At 38.6% G+C, this 18,245-nt stretch overlaps 1 protein-coding gene across 2 annotated transcripts in view; it reads left to right on the top strand.

The window, feature by feature from the left end:
• XRCC4 (X-ray repair cross complementing 4) overlaps positions 1–18,245 on the top strand; it is a 252,410-nt gene that overhangs the window by 169,560 nt on the left and 64,605 nt on the right. The window contains exon 8 of one of the 2 annotated variants that reach the window (XM_067568530.1): positions 7,723–8,188. The exons of the other annotated variant lie outside the window; for it this stretch is intronic. Coding sequence (XP_067424631.1) covers positions 7,723–7,813 — 91 coding nt within the window. The 3' untranslated portion in view covers positions 7,814–8,188. Of the gene's footprint in view, positions 1–7,722; positions 8,189–18,245 lie in introns of those variants that run through there. 2 annotated transcript variants of the gene reach the window in all.

The raw sequence follows: 18,245 nt of genomic DNA, 5'->3' as shown, positions 1-18,245 counted from the left end.
TAAGGGAGGTTTGAAAGTTCATTCAAGGAATGATATAACATTTTCTCTCTCTCTCTCTCTCTCCCTCTCTGAGTGATAGAGGTTCCATTTTTAATTGCATTTACTGCATAGCACTGTAAGATCACAAATGTCTGATTTCCATCATCTTGCACTTTGTGCAGTCATTTACACCTATGTAAAATGAATATAAAATTGCTACCATTCTGATTTGGTGTATCCTTTTTATATCCATTTTGCACAAATATAAATGATTAAACATGGAGCAAAGTAGTGCAGAATCAGGCCCAAGGAGTTATTTAGTTTGATGAATCTTCAGAGTCACATATGCAGGAAGGCCTTCACTTAGTCAAGCGAACTAATAAAAGCCTAAAACTTAATCTGTGAATTACCATATTTCCGTGAGAGCAAAAAAGAATGTGTTAGCAATACAGATTAAATTAAGATTAGGGACACGGACTAATTAACACCACAAGAAACAATAGCATTAGTTCTGTTTTTATGTCGTGTTCAGGAGGGAGGGATGCATTGGATCTGATAAGAACCAGCAGTAACTAAAACTTTTTTCAAATGATCCAAAATGTTTCATACGTTTTTTTCAAACCATTGTTTATTCTCAGGTGTCTGCACTTCCTGTTCCTCTCTCTTTCTCTCTCTCCAAGAGGCATGAGGGCATTCCCTAATGCTTTTTTTTACCCATGCAACTGGCAGATTTCTGCAGGAGTCATTATCACCACTGGGGCTTCTTCTCACTTTCAGCTCTCTCTCTCCTTGATGGTAACATATAGGTATAACAGCAGTGCTCAGAGCTCTTCTGTACTGCTAGGAAGAAAAAGAGATAACTAATGGTGATTCTGAAATGAAGAAGATTAAAATTGTTAATAGAATTTTTAATAGACCAAGAATGGTTTATAACTCATACTGTTCTTTGTTTGGCAAAATGATCAGTGAAAAAATAATTCATGCTTTAAAATAATATTTCAAATTTTGTAATATAAACAGTTAGCAAAGTTTTTATGTTTTCTTAAATATTGATACTGACTTGTGGAAATATTTTCACATGATCTTTGGGAAATGAAATTGTATATGGTACTTACCTCAGGGCTTCTGAAAATGGTTGAAGTGTTTGCTTCAAAAACTGGTCTTCTTTCAAGATCTGTGCTAAATTAGTTTTGAAAATATTAATTTTCTCCTTTCATGTGTGTTGTTTAATAAATAATAAACTGTCTAAACAGATATGAAAACAAATATACTACAAAGACATTTCCTGCTATTAGAGAGGATTTGCTGTTTTATAACACCCAGAAAATATCTTTTCTTGATGACAAGATCCATGGCTTGATGCCAACAACCTTGTTTAAATTTAGAATCCTGTTTTATTAGGGAAATATATGGATAATTTTAGTGGCCAGCTGTATGTTGTCATGGTAGCCAAAGTCAGTGTAACATTGTAATAGTCTGGCTGTGTTTGCCTGAAACACCCCACCCTGCTGGCAGATGTTGATCCTATTGGGAAAAGTTGAAGTGATTCTAGCGACTCCCTGAGGCACATGATTAGATATAAAGAAGGGGAGAGTAGTACTCTGGGGAAGAGAATATCTAGGGGGTGGGCTGAGCAGTCCTGGGGGAAGGAACACTAGGACAGCCAAGCCTGGGGTGAAGGTTTGAGGTGATTGTTACATTATTTATTCTTAATTCCTTTGTTAATAAAGATAAATCCTGGACAGGGAAAGATTTTGGACTTTACATACCGTGCATACTATGTTTGTAGAGCAAATTAAGAAAGACATCTGGTCTTTGATTTCTATTAATCTGTGTGAGTAGTTTTCTTGACTATGGCATGATGAGTAAATTTCCAATATCTATCTCTCAATCCTTTATTGTCTTTTACATTTCCAGTTGACTGTAGCTCAGCAATATAGGATACAGTACCTTCATATATATATAGTGCAACTGTTTTGCGATAGAGGTTGCAGCACTTTATATGTGGCATTCCTGAAAGTAGTGTGATAGGCATACCTGATAACAACATTTCCATATGCTTATTTTTTAACCCAGAGTGAGTATCATAAATCCACATGATCTCCCTTGGTGTTTATGTATTTGAATTCCTTATTTAACTGAAAATAAGTTGTGGGATTTTTAAACCATGTAGCTCAGTTACTGTGTCTCTATATTACATTCATTTCTGATGAGATACAAGAACAAAATTGTAATAATATAATTTCCATTCTTTTGAGAAACTTTTTCTTGCTGTCACTGCCAACTAGTTCTGGTTTCTTTTAACTTCATTTTGAATCTTCATCAGGTTACTGACTGGATGTTCAGTCAGCTTGTTCAGGTAATAATTTTATTTCTCTTCTGTGTGTCAAATGTAGATGTGAAAACCTAGATTTGATATCATTATCCAACTTCCCAATATAACTCATTATATTTTATCCATTATTGTTAAACTTCTTCAGCCATTTGTAATTTTTGCTCACTACAGGCTTGATCTTGCATAGTGCTAAGCACCTTCTGAGGCTTCATTTTGAGCCGATGATACTTGGCATCTTGTAGGACTATGACCCAAGCTGGCATCAAATCTATTTCTTCTGACTGTGCCATGGGAATTTTTCCCTCAATAAAACCCTTTTTTAAAATGTCTGCCTCTAAATTCCATCACCTTTTGGAGATGCACCATCATAAACATGGAAGATATTCAGATTTTGGGAGGATAACATAACACTAGGAGAACAAATGTTTGGCATAGAGACTGTGATGTCATCCTCAAATGGATGACTTACTACTAACTTCACATTACTAAAAGATTTTGGCACTTTTATATGGGTAAATGTTTTAATTGGTTTTCCCATTCATCCCAATACCTCAATACCCACTACTACACTAAAGCTTATTTAGTGCTCTTTTCCATTTACAAGTTTTGATGATCACATCAATGCATGTTTCGTATTCCTCAACCAATTAACTAGTAGATACATGCCACACCAAGTGCTTTGTATTGCCTCTTCATTGTCATAATATAGGACAATTGGTCCAGGAGAGATCCTAAATCAAAATAAAAAACACATGAGTAAGTGAAAACACATAAGTAAGTGAAAAGATAAAAGGACTGAAAAAAGATAAAAGGACGAAAAAGAAAAGATAAAATGTGTGACTCCATATTTATCATTAATCAAAGAGTAGTTTTTTTTCATTCCAGCTCCACTGCTCAATCCATCATTTTTCTTCCCTTATGTATATAAGAAGCAAACAGAAAACAGCAAAAAAGAGTTGATCTTGGTTTTTCTTTATTCATCTCAAAAACTTTTGATTACAGTGACTTCAGAATGCGAGCAGTGAAATAGTATTTCAATATTGGTTTAAATGGATGCAGAAATTTAAAAATATTTTCTGCATTAAAATAACCCAAATCTCAAAAAACTTTGAAAATATAGCACAGTATTTTTCATCACAGTATTTATGATCTTGTAGTGAGACTTTACCCTAATTCTTATTGTCAAGAAATGTTTGGTTACTTGATTGCATGATAATAAATATATCTGGAATTTTTCTAAGATTTTTTTTTAAAGTTTGGTAAGAATATCTTATTTGGTCTTAATGTGAGCCCGTAAGAAAATTTTGAAATTGACCAAATTCTCCAGTGAAAGAAGTGTAGCTCTGTTCACCAACCAATTTACTTCACCAGAGGAACTGCCCCTACAGCCAGTCAATTGTTTAATTTGATATTACCTTAAATTAAGTTAACCGTAGGAGAGCCTTTCATGAGTACAAATGCGTGGAAATGCAAAATGAAAGCATCCTGGTTCAGTGTTCTGGATTTTGAGACTGGCCATCTAAACAATCCAGACCTCTGGAATGAAAACAAGCCTTTAAACCTGAGTAAGGAGACTGAAAAGAAGGAGCTGGTCAGCTAGAAAAGGTGTCAGCAGCATGGAAATTATTACATTAGTAGAATATCACCTTTAAATCATCTGTCTATCATATTTTAATGTACAGTATATCCAAACAATAAATGACCTTATAAAGGATAACTGAAAATATGATATAGACATTCTTAAACTACAATAAAATAGTGCTGGATATGGAAGTGGAATCTGCAAAAGTTGAGAGAAAACTTACGGCACAAGATTCACTTAAATATGCAATATAAATATAAATATTTATTAATAAATATAAATATGCAATAAAATATGCAATATAACCTGATCCAGGCTGCTTTCAAATCTCAGATGTAGAACACAAGCACAATAAAGTTAGATAGATGTTACAGATCACCTATCTCTCTGTTAAACTGTGGCTCACAATTTATACATGAGATGATTCTGGTTCTGAGTAAAATAAGATCCCCATTATGGAGCTGTGATTGTAACATAATAACTGAGGTGCACAGCAGAGAGAACTTGTCAGCCAGAATATGTAAAACAAATTAACATGCAAATTCCACTTTTCAAAATTTACACTTTACACTTACAGGATAAAATTAATAAAAGAAATCCAAATCCATATTTGGAAATTATGCTTATTAATGCATACAGAAAAATCTCTCTCAGGGCTTCTATGTGAATAATGCCAACTATCTCTGTAGAATAACCAGGGGATGTAGCGGCTTCAGTTATACCTACATGCCTTTGACCCTATTGATAATTTATATATATTTTAGAATAATTTTTTATCAGAAAAGTAGTATAAAAAGCAATATTTTGGAGAGATGATAGTGGAACAAAAGATTTAAATGTAAGCACAGTCCTGCATTGGTCACATAATATTTGAAATTTACAATATGTGAATCTGTAGTTAACAAAACACAATAGATACCATGTAATGCTGGACTTTAATACCAGTGGCAAAAGGAAGTCTGGCAAGAAGCTGCCCGATAAGATGCAATGTATTAGTATCCAGCACTTGATTTCCACAAATGTAACCTCCGTTGCCTGCTTTTCTTTAACAAAATTTTTTTCATTTGAAGAAATGAGAAAACAAAACTTGCTTTCTTTATTTGTCTGCTGTACGTGTTTTACAAATAAAGGGCCCAATCCTGAAATCTTCACTCAAACAATGGTCTGTTTCAGGAGCAAGGTTTTGCAAGATGAGCTCAAATTTTCAAAAAACCTTATATATGTTATGTAAAATTTCTATAAATTATTCAGTATACATTAATTTTTTAAACTCTGCTTCACCCCATCACATGTACAATATACAGATTATCCATTGCTGGAAGAGTTGTGGAGAGACTGGTACTGTATTCTGACATGTGATATAAATATGTACAGTTGCATCACTGGTTTGGGGAGGAGTACTTAAATACACTGAAGACCTTGTAACCTATACCAATTTGTTCGTCATATTTGGGGATGAGGTTACATACCTTCAGAAGACATTAGTATGAAACAAATGCTTAGTAATACTATAAAGCAAATGCTGAGAAATATTTTTAGTTCAACTCTACAAGAATTAAACTTCTGAGATACAACAGGTAAATATCAGGACTCTTCTACACTTGGAATTTACACTTGAAAAATCCACATCTGTGAGAGATGTAGCTATACCAACCTCACCCCCAAGGAAGACCATGCTGGGTCAATGGAAGAATTCTTCTGTTGACCTAGCTACCACCTCTCAGGGAGGTGGCTTACCTACATCAATGGGAGAATCCCTGCAATCGGCGTAGGTAGTGTCTACATTAAGTGCTGCAGCTTAAGTTTTCATGGCTATTTAGTATGTGTGAAATTTGAATTTCATACCTAGATGATTCTGTTTTAAGTATTTAGAATTGACGTAGACGTTACTTGCAGTATTGTTGTAGCTGTGCTGGTTCCAGGATATTAGAGAGACAATGTGGGTGAGGTAGTATCTTGTTGGTGAAAGAGACAAGCCTTTGAGCTCCACAGAGCTCTTCTTCAGGAGTGGGAAAGGTACTCCATATCACAGCTAAATACAAAATGGAACAGATTATTTAGCATAAGTAGTTAACACATATTCTAACAGACCATTCAAGGTGAAGTTAACAACCCTGCAGTCATAGGTCAAAAGGGGTGTAAGGCCGGGTCTACACTAGAATTTTCCATTGATACAGACACGGCCTTGTCTACATGTCAGAGTTTTGTCAACAAAAGTCAGCTTTCATCGACAAAACAGTGAAGATGTACACACTACAATGCTCCTTCCACTGACAAAACTCTCCTGCTTTGCTGACAAAACCACCTCGATGAACGAAATAGAGCTTTTTGCAGCAAAGTTATATTGACAAAGTGTCAGTGTAGGAACTGCGCTTAGTTATGTCGCTGTAACTGGCCTCCAGGAGGTGTCCCACAATGCCCATCCTGACTGCTCTGGTCAGCAGTTTGATCTCCACTGCCCTGCATCTGGGTACACAGGCATCCACCCCTCCCCTTTTAAAGGCCTGGAAATTTTTGAAATCTCACTTGCTGTTTGCTCAGCATGGAGAGCTCCCATCGCATTTTCCCAAATGACCGTGGTGGCTCTGCGCAGCAAATGGTCTCCTGCGTGGAGCACACCTGAGTTATTGTTTTGTGGGGAGAGAAGGCTGTGCAGTGGGGAGAGAAGGCTGCTGCTTTGTGGGGAGAGAAGGCTGTGCAGTCCCAGCTCCGCTCCAGCTGTAGGAACTTGAATACCTATGGTCAGATTTATTGTGGGCTGTGAATGGGACATACATCAGCGCCATGTGAAGATAAAGGAGCTGAAGGAAGTGTACCAGAAGGCAAGGGAGTCAAACCAACATTCTGGTGCTGTGTCAAAGACCTGTCACTCCTATGAGAATCTGGATGCCATCCTTGGTGGCTACCCCACCTCCGCCACCAAAAGCCCCGTGGATACTTCGGGGCGGGGGGCTGGAGACAGTGGACAGCGGAATCAATACCAAGGATGAAGTGGTGCATGAAGAGATTGAGTTGGAGATTGAGATGTGACAAGTGACAGGGTCATCTGGTACTGTGGCAAGCCAGGACCTCTTCTCAACTCAGGAGGGTTTGAACCAGTCCCAGAAGTCCATCTCTGGCATGCATGATGCAGGAAAGGGGAGCTCTGATTCTGCTCAGTTATATAAGGTAGAGCTTCCTTTGCTTTGTTATATGCTGGAGGTGGGGTAAGGGATAGAAATGTACAAGACTAGCTGTGTTTCCATGTGCTTCACATTCCCCTGTGCAGCTATGCAGTGGAGTGGAACAGTGTGTTAAGGCACACTGAGATTTCATGGGAATCCTCCAGAGAGATCTCTAGGAAATTTTCCTGCAGGTACTCGCCAATCCTCTGCCGAAGTTTCCTTGGCAGAGCTGCTTTGTTCCTTCCCCCGTTGCAGGACACTTTCCCACACCAATCAGCAATCACTTGTGCAGGGACCAAAGCAGCACACAGGCAAACAGCATAGGGATGTGATGTGAAGCCACTCCCATGCAGGAGATGAACCATTGCAGCCTTGCTTACCCTCAGGCATGAGATATCGACTTGAATGACCCCCGTCTGTGGAAAATGATGGCAGAATTTCCTATTTTGTCCCTAGTTGCTTGCAGTAATTCCCTTAAAAAACCACCAAGACCCTTTCCCCCATCCTGAGCACAACCCCACCCCAGGCCGAATTGGCTATGTTTAGGATGTTCTCCGAGCTTTGTGCTTGCCATGGGACAGTGAGAAAGGTGCACTTTACTATAATGATGCGACGCTGAGAGTGCACTAACAATCATGCTTCTTTTTCTTGTGCTTCTGCAGATGTGGCCTTTGGGGGAGCCCCCTACACACCAGTGGAGAGCCTCCCCCAGATAAAGAAGCAACTGAGGAGCAGCAAGAGGACATGTTTTGAGATGTGCGCCAATCTTCAGATGCCAAAAAGCAACAACACAGGTTGTGGAGAGAAACTGGAAATGGAAACTATAAAATAGATAGGCAGGAGAGCCAGGAGTGGATGACAAAAGTGATGGAGGAGCAAACGGCGATGTTGAAGTCCCTGATCATGCTGCAGGCAGAATACGTGTGTGCTCGCCTACCCGCCTTCAACCCATACAGAACAGCTTTCCATGTCCTCCCCAAACTCCTCCCACACATTTCTTGCATCTTCCCAGCCTGTCACAGTACCTCATTCACTCTACCCCTTCAGACAGCTTCCAAAATGATAGCTGCAGTTACATACAGCTATGAGAGCCTGCATCCGGAGACTATCCTTCACAGTGATCTTCCTTCCACCAAGTGTTTTCTGTGTGTTGTTAATTGGTATTTAATAAAAACATACTCTCTGAAAGATAATCAATCTTTATTTGTCTCCTACACATGTTGGTTGCTGTTAATACACAGTGGTATTTGGAACATTTACAGACTACAAATCATGGTCAGGAAGCGATCATCAAAATTTTCATGCAAGGCAGCAAGTTAACAAAGCATAGAACAGTGTTTTGTAGAAAGACACATTACTGGTGCTCATTGTCAAAATGGTGCCTCAAAGCCTTCCTGATTTAAATAACTCCCCCATTGTGCCTCTGTAATAGCCCTGGTATCTGGCTATTCAAAATCAGCCGCCACGCAATCCATCTCCGCGCTCCACCCCAGGGGCAAGTTTTCACCCTTCACCTCACAAATATTACGCAGTGCACAGCAGGCTGCTATGACCATGGGAATATTTTCCTCACTGAAGTCTAACCTACCATAAAGGCAGTTTCAGCGAGCTTTTAATCTGCCAAATGCACATTCAGTGGTTATTCTGCACATGCTCAGCCTATTGTTGAAGCGGTTCTTGATGCTGTCCAGGTTTCCTGTGTAAGGCTTCATGAGCATTGGAGTAAGGGGTATGCTGGGTCTCCCAGGATCACTGTGGGTATTTCAACATCCCCCATTGGAATCTTCTGGTCTGGAAAGGAAGTCCCTGCATGCAGCTTTCAATACAGGATAGTGTTCCTGAAGATGCATGCATCATACACCTTCCCTGACCACTTTGCATTGATATCAATGAAACACCAACGATGATCCACAAGCACCTGCAAAACCATAGAGAAACCCTTTCTTTTGATGTACTCCATCACAAGTTGGTCTGGGGCCAAAATTGGGATATGCGTGCCATCTATCAACCCGCCACAGTTAAGGAATCTCATTGCCACAAAGCCATCCACCATTTCACACACATTTCCAAGAGTCACAGTCCTTCATAGTAGGATGCGATTAATGACCCTGCATGCTTGTCCAAACGGTGGACTTCCCGACTCCAAGCTGATTCACGACTGACTGGTTGCAGTCTGGAGTTGCCAGCTTCCACATAGATATTGCCATGTGCTTCTCCACCGAGAAGATAGCTCTCATTTGGGTGTCCTTGTGCCACTGTGCTGGAGCGAGCTCCACACAGAGTTCCAGGAATGTGGCTTTCCATATCCGAAAATTCTGCAGCCACTGCTCGTCCTACCAGACCTGCATAACAGTGCGATCTCACCACTCAGTGCTTGTTTCCTAAGCCCAATAGCGACACTGTGCAGCTGCTCCATCAATGCCAAAAGTAATCTGGCATTGTTTCTTTCCTTGACACACAACAGGTCAGGCACCTCGGATTCCTGTTTAGATTGGGAGCTCATGATATACTGCATGACCATCCGTGATGTGTTCATAACATGACCACAACAGTAGAGAGCAGTGTAGGATCCATCCTTTTAGGCAGAGATGGTGGGCACACAGTAAACAGGGACCATTGAAAAATGGCATGGATCTTGAAAGGTGTGTTGTGGGGGTGTTGATCATTGTAGCCATGGAGATATGTCTACAGGTTTTGCATCTGTTCTGGCAGGATCTGTTGCTGCTTTGCATTGGTGTGTCCTGGTCTGTGAGGAGTTTACTTCTGATAATGAGCTTGATGAGGTTGGGGGGTTGTTTGAAAGCCATAAGAGAGGGTTCAAGGAAGATTTTTTTTCAGAGTGTGGTCCCTATTGACTATGGGTTGTAATTGTTTGATAATACCTCATATGGGTTCCAGTGTGAGGTGGTAGGTGACAAAGAGGAGCATGCTGTTGGAAGGTTGGTTTTTTTTTCTGTATTTCTGCGTATTTGGGTGGCCTGTTCCATTATGCTATTTACTTCTCTGATGGAGTGTCTTGTTTGGTGAAGGAGATTTTAAGTGTGTTAAGGTATATATCCCAGACTTTCTCTTCAAACCATATTCTGTGGTATCCAAGGGCCAGGCTGTATATAACAACTTTCTTGGTGTGTTTGGGTTATTGAATCTGTGAAGATAAGTGTGGTGTTTTGTGGGTTTCTTGTACGTAGTTGTCTGTAGGAGTCCATTGTTGAAGCTGATCATGGTGTCCAGGAAGTTGATGCTGATGCAGGAGTGTTCTAGAGAGTATTTGATGGATGGGTGATGATTCTTGAAGTTGTGGTGGAAATCTGTGAGGGAGCTTAGGATGTCTATCCAGAGGATGAAAAGATCATTGATGTATCTCAGGTATATCATTGCTTTTGTGGTGCATTTATCCAGAAATTCTTCCTCAAAGCGGCCCATAAAGAGGTTGGAATATTGGGGAGCCATTTTAGTACTTATAGCTGTTCCCATAGTTTGGACAAAGTGTTGTTGAATGTAAAATTATTATGGATGAAATGGATAAGTTTGGAGTGGATATCTGAGTGTTATACATTGTCTTGTAGATATTTGAGGCAGGCAGCGGTGTCATCGTGAGGGATGTTGTTGTATAGGGAGGTGACATCCAAGGTGGCAAACATGGTGTGAGGAAGATTGTTAATGTTGCAGAATTTCTGGAGGAAGTCTGTTGTATCCTAGAGGAAGCTGGTGCTTTGTGTGTTGAGTGCTTTGAGAATGGTTTCTATGAGTTCTGATACTCCTCCAGTACAAGCATCATGCTCAGATATAAGACATTTCCATCACAACTTCAGGAACCACCACCCATCCGTCAAAATCTCTCTGGACCACTCCTGTGCGAGAATCAACTTCTTGGACACCATGATCGGCTTCAACAAACAATGGAACCTTACAGACAACTGTATACAAGACACAAACAGATCACCACACTTATCTTCACAGCCTAGGCACCTAACTCAGGCTTTGTTAATCGCAGTGTATTCCTGTAATTTTCTAGGCACCTTAAAGTTAGGTCTTTCAACACTCAGTGTCACAACGCCTAAGTCCCTTTCTGAATCTAACTCAAAGAGACTAATTTAGTCTGTGTCACACAATGAGTCAGAGTCAGAAAAGGAATTCTGTTTCTTGACAAAATGTTAACGGTGTTTTTGAAAGCATCGCAAATTGGAATGTGATATTTTATAGTCTGTATTGCAACAATCTGATCCAAAACAAAAATTTCAAAGAATGTTGTCATAGGCCTAATATGTAAACATGGAGACCATTTCTGACTCAATGGGAGTACTTGCCTGATTAAAGTTACTCATGCAAGTCATTGTTTGTGATAACAGGCACGTAGTTTGTTGGATGGTAATTATAAATGTGCCTTTCCCTTTCATACCATCTTTTTTTCTTCTTGTACCTTTCAAAAGATTTTTAAATTTTAGATAGGTAGGTATCATTTTGAATTCTACATTTCTGTTAAAAAAACGTTGCTTGGTTTTATATTAAAAGAGTGTGAGTAGCTAGTCAGCCTTCTTTTGATAATCCCTTTACCCTTTAAAATACTGACAGCCTGTGGTGTGTCAGGAATCCTCTTGAGACTGTCTCTCTGCATTTATTTAATTTATTGCTTGAGGTTCACATTTTTTAAGTTCTAACACAAGGTTTATTTAAAATGTGGTTTGCCACCACGAGTGATTCAGGTAGCAAAAGCATACGTTTATCTTGGAGTTCAGTTTTCTCAGAGGGGTATGCAGACGTCAGTATTACTGTCTCACACATGAAGTAATACTTTCCAATAAATGTTTAACCAAGTGCAATTAGATTCCAGTTTAAATGATACCAAATCCTTTCATGACCCAATGAGAGTATAAAGTTTATACCACAGTCACCCTTTTTAAAAAAAAAAAAAAGATTTTCTTTTCTTTTGAAAGTACATGTTAACATGTCAGTTTTTAATACTTTAAAATGTATTTATTTAATATAATTAGAAAGATAACTTGTACAGTCCTGCATAGCGTGACAAAGTGCTACAGTTACTGGTACCTCACATGAGGTTCACTGTAACATCTGTAAAACAGAGTGATAAAATGATTCCTACCAAATTAAACATATAAAATGGAGTTTTTAGAAAGCTTTTGAAAATTAATTAATTTGGGTTTGAACATCAGCAGGTTAGGAAATCACAAGCAGGTTCGTATAACAAGAACCAACCCAAATGTTTGTACAAAAGTTGAGCGCTCTGAACCTTCTTCCATCTCTCTTAATCACTTAATAAAATGATTCCTGCTAATTTTAAGGCTCAAGTGAAAAAAAAATACCCACTATCCAAAGCCTTTTGCTTGGAATAATACATTTCTAATTGTATAGTATGAACTGTGTTTTGAAAGCCAAATTCTAAACATGCAAACATTAAAAGTTATATCATACCCTTTTGTGAGCAAGTGGCATGCATCTTCCAAATCTGCCTGTGCATATCTTTTCAGTTTTATGCAACATTATGAAAAATGGCAGATGCACTCATTTCCATGTTATTTGACTTGTGGGTGAACTAAGGTCATAAGAAAATATAGCATATCATCCTTTAGCTGCCTGGTGCCATCCCAATCCCCATAGCTACACAAAATCTATAGTGATCCTGTACACAATTGCAATAAGTCAGGCAGAAATAGAGTTGTGGTTGATTACCTCATGTAAAGGCAAGTTACCATTAGGATAACTCTGAGCAGTGGTTCTCAACCTTTCCAAACTACTGTACCTATTTCAGGTGTCTGATTTGTCTTGCGTGCCCCAAGTTTCACCTCACTTAACTACTTGCTTACAAAACCAGACATACAAATACAGAAGTGTCACAGCACCCTGGTTAAAATTGTTTACTTTCTCATTTTTACCATATAATTATAAAATAAATCAATTGGCATAGAAATATTGTACTGTATAGTATATAGAGCAATATAAACAAGTCATTGTATGAAATTTTAGTTTGTACTGACTTTGCTAGTGGTTTTTATATAGCCTATTTTAAAAGTAGGCAAATATCCAGATGAGTTGAAGTATCCGTTGGAAGACCTCTGTACCCCTAGGTACACGTAGCCCTGGTTGACAACTACTGACTCTGAGGACTTGGCCAGTTGTGGCACCCTGGCTTCCCACTCGGCAGTAGTCTCTCCCCTTGTAATTGATAGACTGCCTCATCACTTTATCAGGTGGTAGATAATTAGAGGGGATTGTCACTGTGGGATCCATGTGTGGAAGGGAGAGCTCCTGCATGGAAGGTTTAAGGGTGTTGGACAGCTGCAGCACAATTCTCCTCTGTTCCCCCCACTCTCAGGGATCTGCAAGCAAGGGAAATTGTAGGGCTGGGGGGACATCTCACGGGAGAATGTGCATCATCTCCCTCACCTCTGGGGCTGCATTAATTCCTGAGTAAAGCCTCTCTGTATTGCTTTTTGCTGCAGATCAAGCCCAATTCTCTTGCCCTTTAATGACTATTTGCCTGGTAACTCTCTACTCAAATGTGGGTAAGACTGGCAAAATTTTTGATGAAATGTTCTACCATATAGTATATCAAGATTATAATTATAACAGATGTGGTAAGCTATATGCCCCCAAAAGTTAATTTATAGTGGATTTCGCTGAGATTGGTAGCAGTGGTATAGTATAGTAAGAGGTAGCCTTAAAAAGTCTGAACAGTATTTCCTCTTGTCTGCCACTCTGGCAAATTTGTCTCATTTCCTGGCCTTTGTAACAGTACTGGTATATTGGTATGAAATTTGTATTTGTATTCCAGGTCTTCAGTGAACAATGGGCTTGTGTGCTTTAAATCATAGCACTATGGGTTAGTTTAGTGATCACTATATGTTTATTTTGATGTGGCAGGCAAAAAGACTGCCCTTCAGGGGTAAATTAAAGTAAGAAAGAGGAAAGACCTTGTGCAGTTGAACTAACCTGTGGTACTAGAATACTCGTCGGCTTCTGATGGAGAGCAAACTGCAGTATTTTCAGGGAAAGGGTAGGGATGAAGGAATTTTCATTAAAAAACACAACAACAAAGAAAGCCATATTAATAATCTTTCATGTGCATCCTTCCACTTGTATACAGCAGGAAATATGTGTTAATTTTGTGAAAGTTTCTATCAAATGCTCTTGACAACAGCCATCAATTAAACCTACATTTTCTAAAACAGCTACTCAGGCAGAATTCTTCTCACATTGCTCCTAATAGGATGAAACAGGCAATGTAGGTGCCTATGATTTTCATTATGTGCTTTGGCAGGAGATTAGAGTAGGTTGACAGAAAGCCTATGCTACCATGCTCCACTGGCTGAGCCCTGATACTGAATATAGACAGTATACAAGAATTTGATACTAAAGCTTTGATATATTAATGAGATGGAGCTGCCTCAAATAGCTTTAAAAAGTCTGTTTTGATTGATCAGTCTAGGTGCCAAATTTAATCCAGCAAAACCATGCTAGTGGATTCACATTCCACTGTCTAGGAAATACAGTCCTTTTATTGCATTCTGACCTGAACATTTTCAACTTTATATAGACTTCAGTGAATGTTCTGGATAAAATCTCTGATAGGAAGTAAAATGTTACATGTACAAACTAAACTGTAGAATTTTTTTAATGGTTAGCTTGCAGAGAGTTGAAAATGCTTCTGTTTGACTCTGCCACCTGGTCAGCTATTATGATGCTGTGCTGGGACCATTGTACAAAAACTGACCCTTATTGCACCAAAGTGTTGACCTTTTCAGTCATGACTGCTTTATTATTTATTTCTGTAGATTTAAATAACCACCAAAAACACCCATACAAAAAAATGCTCTAAGTCCCCTAACAATTAACTAGATGCACAAATGAAAATGATGCACTATTCTTGAGGAATGAGGCTTTATCCACTCCATCTGGGAAATGTCTAGCTTTTACCAGCACCCAGTGTATCATATCCAACATATTGCACATGGAAAAAATCCTGGCTAGTAAAAGAAAATATCAGTCATCTAAAGATGTGATATCTAGACATACCACACATTATAAGAGGGTTAGACATTTAAATTGTCGAGATAAAGGAGACTCAGTTAGGGGTAACTTGCATTTCAGTGTAATACTGTGCAAGTGAAACACAACAGGCTCAATTATCTGCTGACTTCCATTTTCTGTTGGCAAAACCAGCAGTTTTTGATTAAAGAATAAATAATTGATGACCAGGGTGTAAGGTGAGTGCGTATGTGAGGGACCCCAGCATTTGGAGCTGGGATGAGAGGAACCAATGGTAGGAAAGCCTAAATAGTGGGTTGGGAGTGGGAGGGAAGGCAAGTTAATGGACTTAAAAAAGAAAATCAAAATTGAATAGTTGAATTGTTCTTTCTCTAGCAACCATTTTTTACCTTGGGTAAGATTATTTTACCTTTTTTTTTTTAAATGTAATGCCCAATTTATCATTGTGGTAAGATGTAAGAGGAGTATAGTAGTTTTAAGCACAAAAGAGGGTGGTCAGATGTACATTAAGGATGTACCGCAAGGATGGCTGCATTTTACTACTTAATTACTCTGCAATTTTGATTCCCTCCTCCCCGCAATGGTACAATGTGCATCTCTCTACATCCTTGGGAGTAGCTCTGTCGAAAAGTAACTCCCCTGGATAGCATAGATGGGGATCTGGCTACTCCCCTCCCTGTAGAGGGTTCCACTAGACGGAAGGAGCTTTAAGTTCCTGCCAAGGATCTCCATAGGAGGCTTCCCAGTAGAGGCTGTCAGCGAGGTGTGGTAAATCAGCAGACATTCCAAGTGCCTTTGTCTGCCCTCTCCTTGCCCAGATCTGCTCATTTTCTGCTCTACGCTTTCTCGCTGAAAGACCTCTGGCAGAGATTGTGGTTGGCTTGTGCTGATGGGATCCCCATCTAAGCAGACTTTGTTACTGGTGGCCTGCAACCTGGGATCTTCTGGTGGAAAGTGGAAAAAAAATATTAACAGTTTCCTTGTATCAGTGTATGTGAGTAGAGAGGGGTTTAGATGTGCACGTACACATGTATTGCCCTGCACCTTTACACTTGTGCAAAGTGGGAGTAAAATTATATAATTCTGAATAAGTAGCATTTCATATCCTCTTTACACTGGTGTAAACCTACTATTTACAGTGCACGGCAACAGAGAATTGGACCCATGCAATGTATCTTCAGATATAGGTTCTTATATGGCTTCCAGCACTGTGTTGTTTCATCACTATTTATATGAAAGCTTTTCTTGTCATGTTTGCTAATAAATATGATGTGATGGCTCTCAGATCTTCAGTGTATTACATTTCAATGTCATAGAGTAATCTTTGATCAAATTGTAGACAATTTTAAATGAATGAAGTGTATCTAATACTAAGTGTTTCACTTTCCCCTGTAAATTTCCCTCCTCCCCCATGGCAGTTCAACACCATATTTTTTCCTTAAACACCAATGAAGTGCTTAAAACTATGCAGGATACAAATATCAAGACAGTTCCTGTTCCAGAGAGCTTACAGTCTAGAACACAAATATACAATAACCAGTTCCACTGGGAGATGGAGAGGAAGATCTTACCTGAGATTTTGTTTTAAAGTCTTGGTTCTTTTTCTTTTCTTTCTTGTGAGTGAGTCTCACAAAATAAGTGGTTCCTCTGAAGGGACTTGAAGGAGAAGCAAAGGGGGGCTGTCAGTCTGGGAAATCATTCTGCATAGAAAGGGCAGCATGGAAAAGGAACAGAGATGGCATTTAGCAAATTATGGCAAGCGTGGTGTGAGGCACTGGATTGTGTTTTTGCCTTTGTATTACTCCTATATATGGTGTCAGAATGCAATAAATTAAACATTTCGAAGTCTCATGTAATGTCATTGTTATCAATAATATTCAGCAAATCCAAGATCTGGTTCATATGGATAAATATTCATGAACTTTTATAGTGTGACTAATCCATACAATATGAACAAATGCACAATCATGATCCTTTGGGAAGACTCATCTGTTTCTGTCAACTGGTGTTAAGATTCAGGCTGATAGTATTCAGTTTCTTCCCTGCTATATTCTACCATCAGTAGGGTTGGATGTAGTCCATTTTTTTGCATCTCTCTAACGAAAAATATAAAAATGACAAATACATGGAGAAATGACGCTATTATGTTCATACTCTAACTTATTACAATTATGTTAATAGCTTTAACCTCCCCTCAGATCACCTTGGAAGCAAACAATGGTTTATTAAAACTTGCAACAGAACAGATTTAAATGTACATTGCTCTTGTTTACATAGAATATTACTAGAGGAATCTCTTGATTATTTAACAACACATAAATCCTTCTTTATTTTGTTCAGAAATCAAACCCATTCACAAAAATATTAATTCATACATCACATCATTCAAGCACACACAATCAATCAGTATATAAGAAAGCAAAACTAAATAAAAAATAAAATTGGAATGAAATACATGGATTAGTTTTTTAGGATTTTCTACAAATTCAAGATGATCTGGTGTCCTAAAAAAACCCAAACTGCTAAAAACTTTAAAGATAAACATAAAGCAAAATATATATGTTTTTTCAATGTACATTTTCAAAGGGCAGAAAAGAAAATAAGTCATAGTTACAACATGCAAAAAGAAAAGCTGTGCTGAGCCGAAATAGGCTCTTATTCAAAGCAATTGCACAGGTTCAAAAGACACTGCCTACTGGAATAAACTCAAACCCAATGATAGTTTTGCCATTGACTTCATTTGCGCCAGGACTTCACCCCATGTCTTTAGAGCCATAATAATAATAAACTTACCAAAAGCACTCAGACATACATGGAAACCTCACTACTTTTGTTTCCTAATACTTATTCCATTCTGCCTAAAGTAGAAATGGGTGATTCCTCTAAATGAATGTGAGCTGTTTTACGTTAAAAAAAAAAAAAAAAAAGAGGGAGACACAATTGTTCCTCCATACTTTATATGTCATTTATACAGATATGAAAAGGAGAATTCTGCATTAGGGTAAAGGCTCTTTTATTTATATAAAACAACTTACATCTCCAGGCTTGTGTTTCTCTGGAAATTTCCTAGGAAAACAATGTCTTGAGGGATTGTTGAAAAAACAATTAGTCTAAAGAAAGGACTAATGCAATCTGTGACCTTCTTTTAAATAACTGGTCCAAAGAAAGGGCTTCAGGGGAA

The sequence above is a fragment of the Emydura macquarii genome, unplaced genomic scaffold (assembly GCF_026122565.2).
Source record: "Emydura macquarii macquarii isolate MOO-44397 ecotype Brisbane River unplaced genomic scaffold, CSIRO-AGI_Emac_v2 contig_2897, whole genome shotgun sequence".
NCBI lineage: Eukaryota > Metazoa > Chordata > Testudines > Chelidae > Emydura > Emydura macquarii.
The sequence above is the reverse complement of the archived record's forward strand: the minus strand, read 5'-3'. Positions and strand labels throughout refer to the sequence as shown.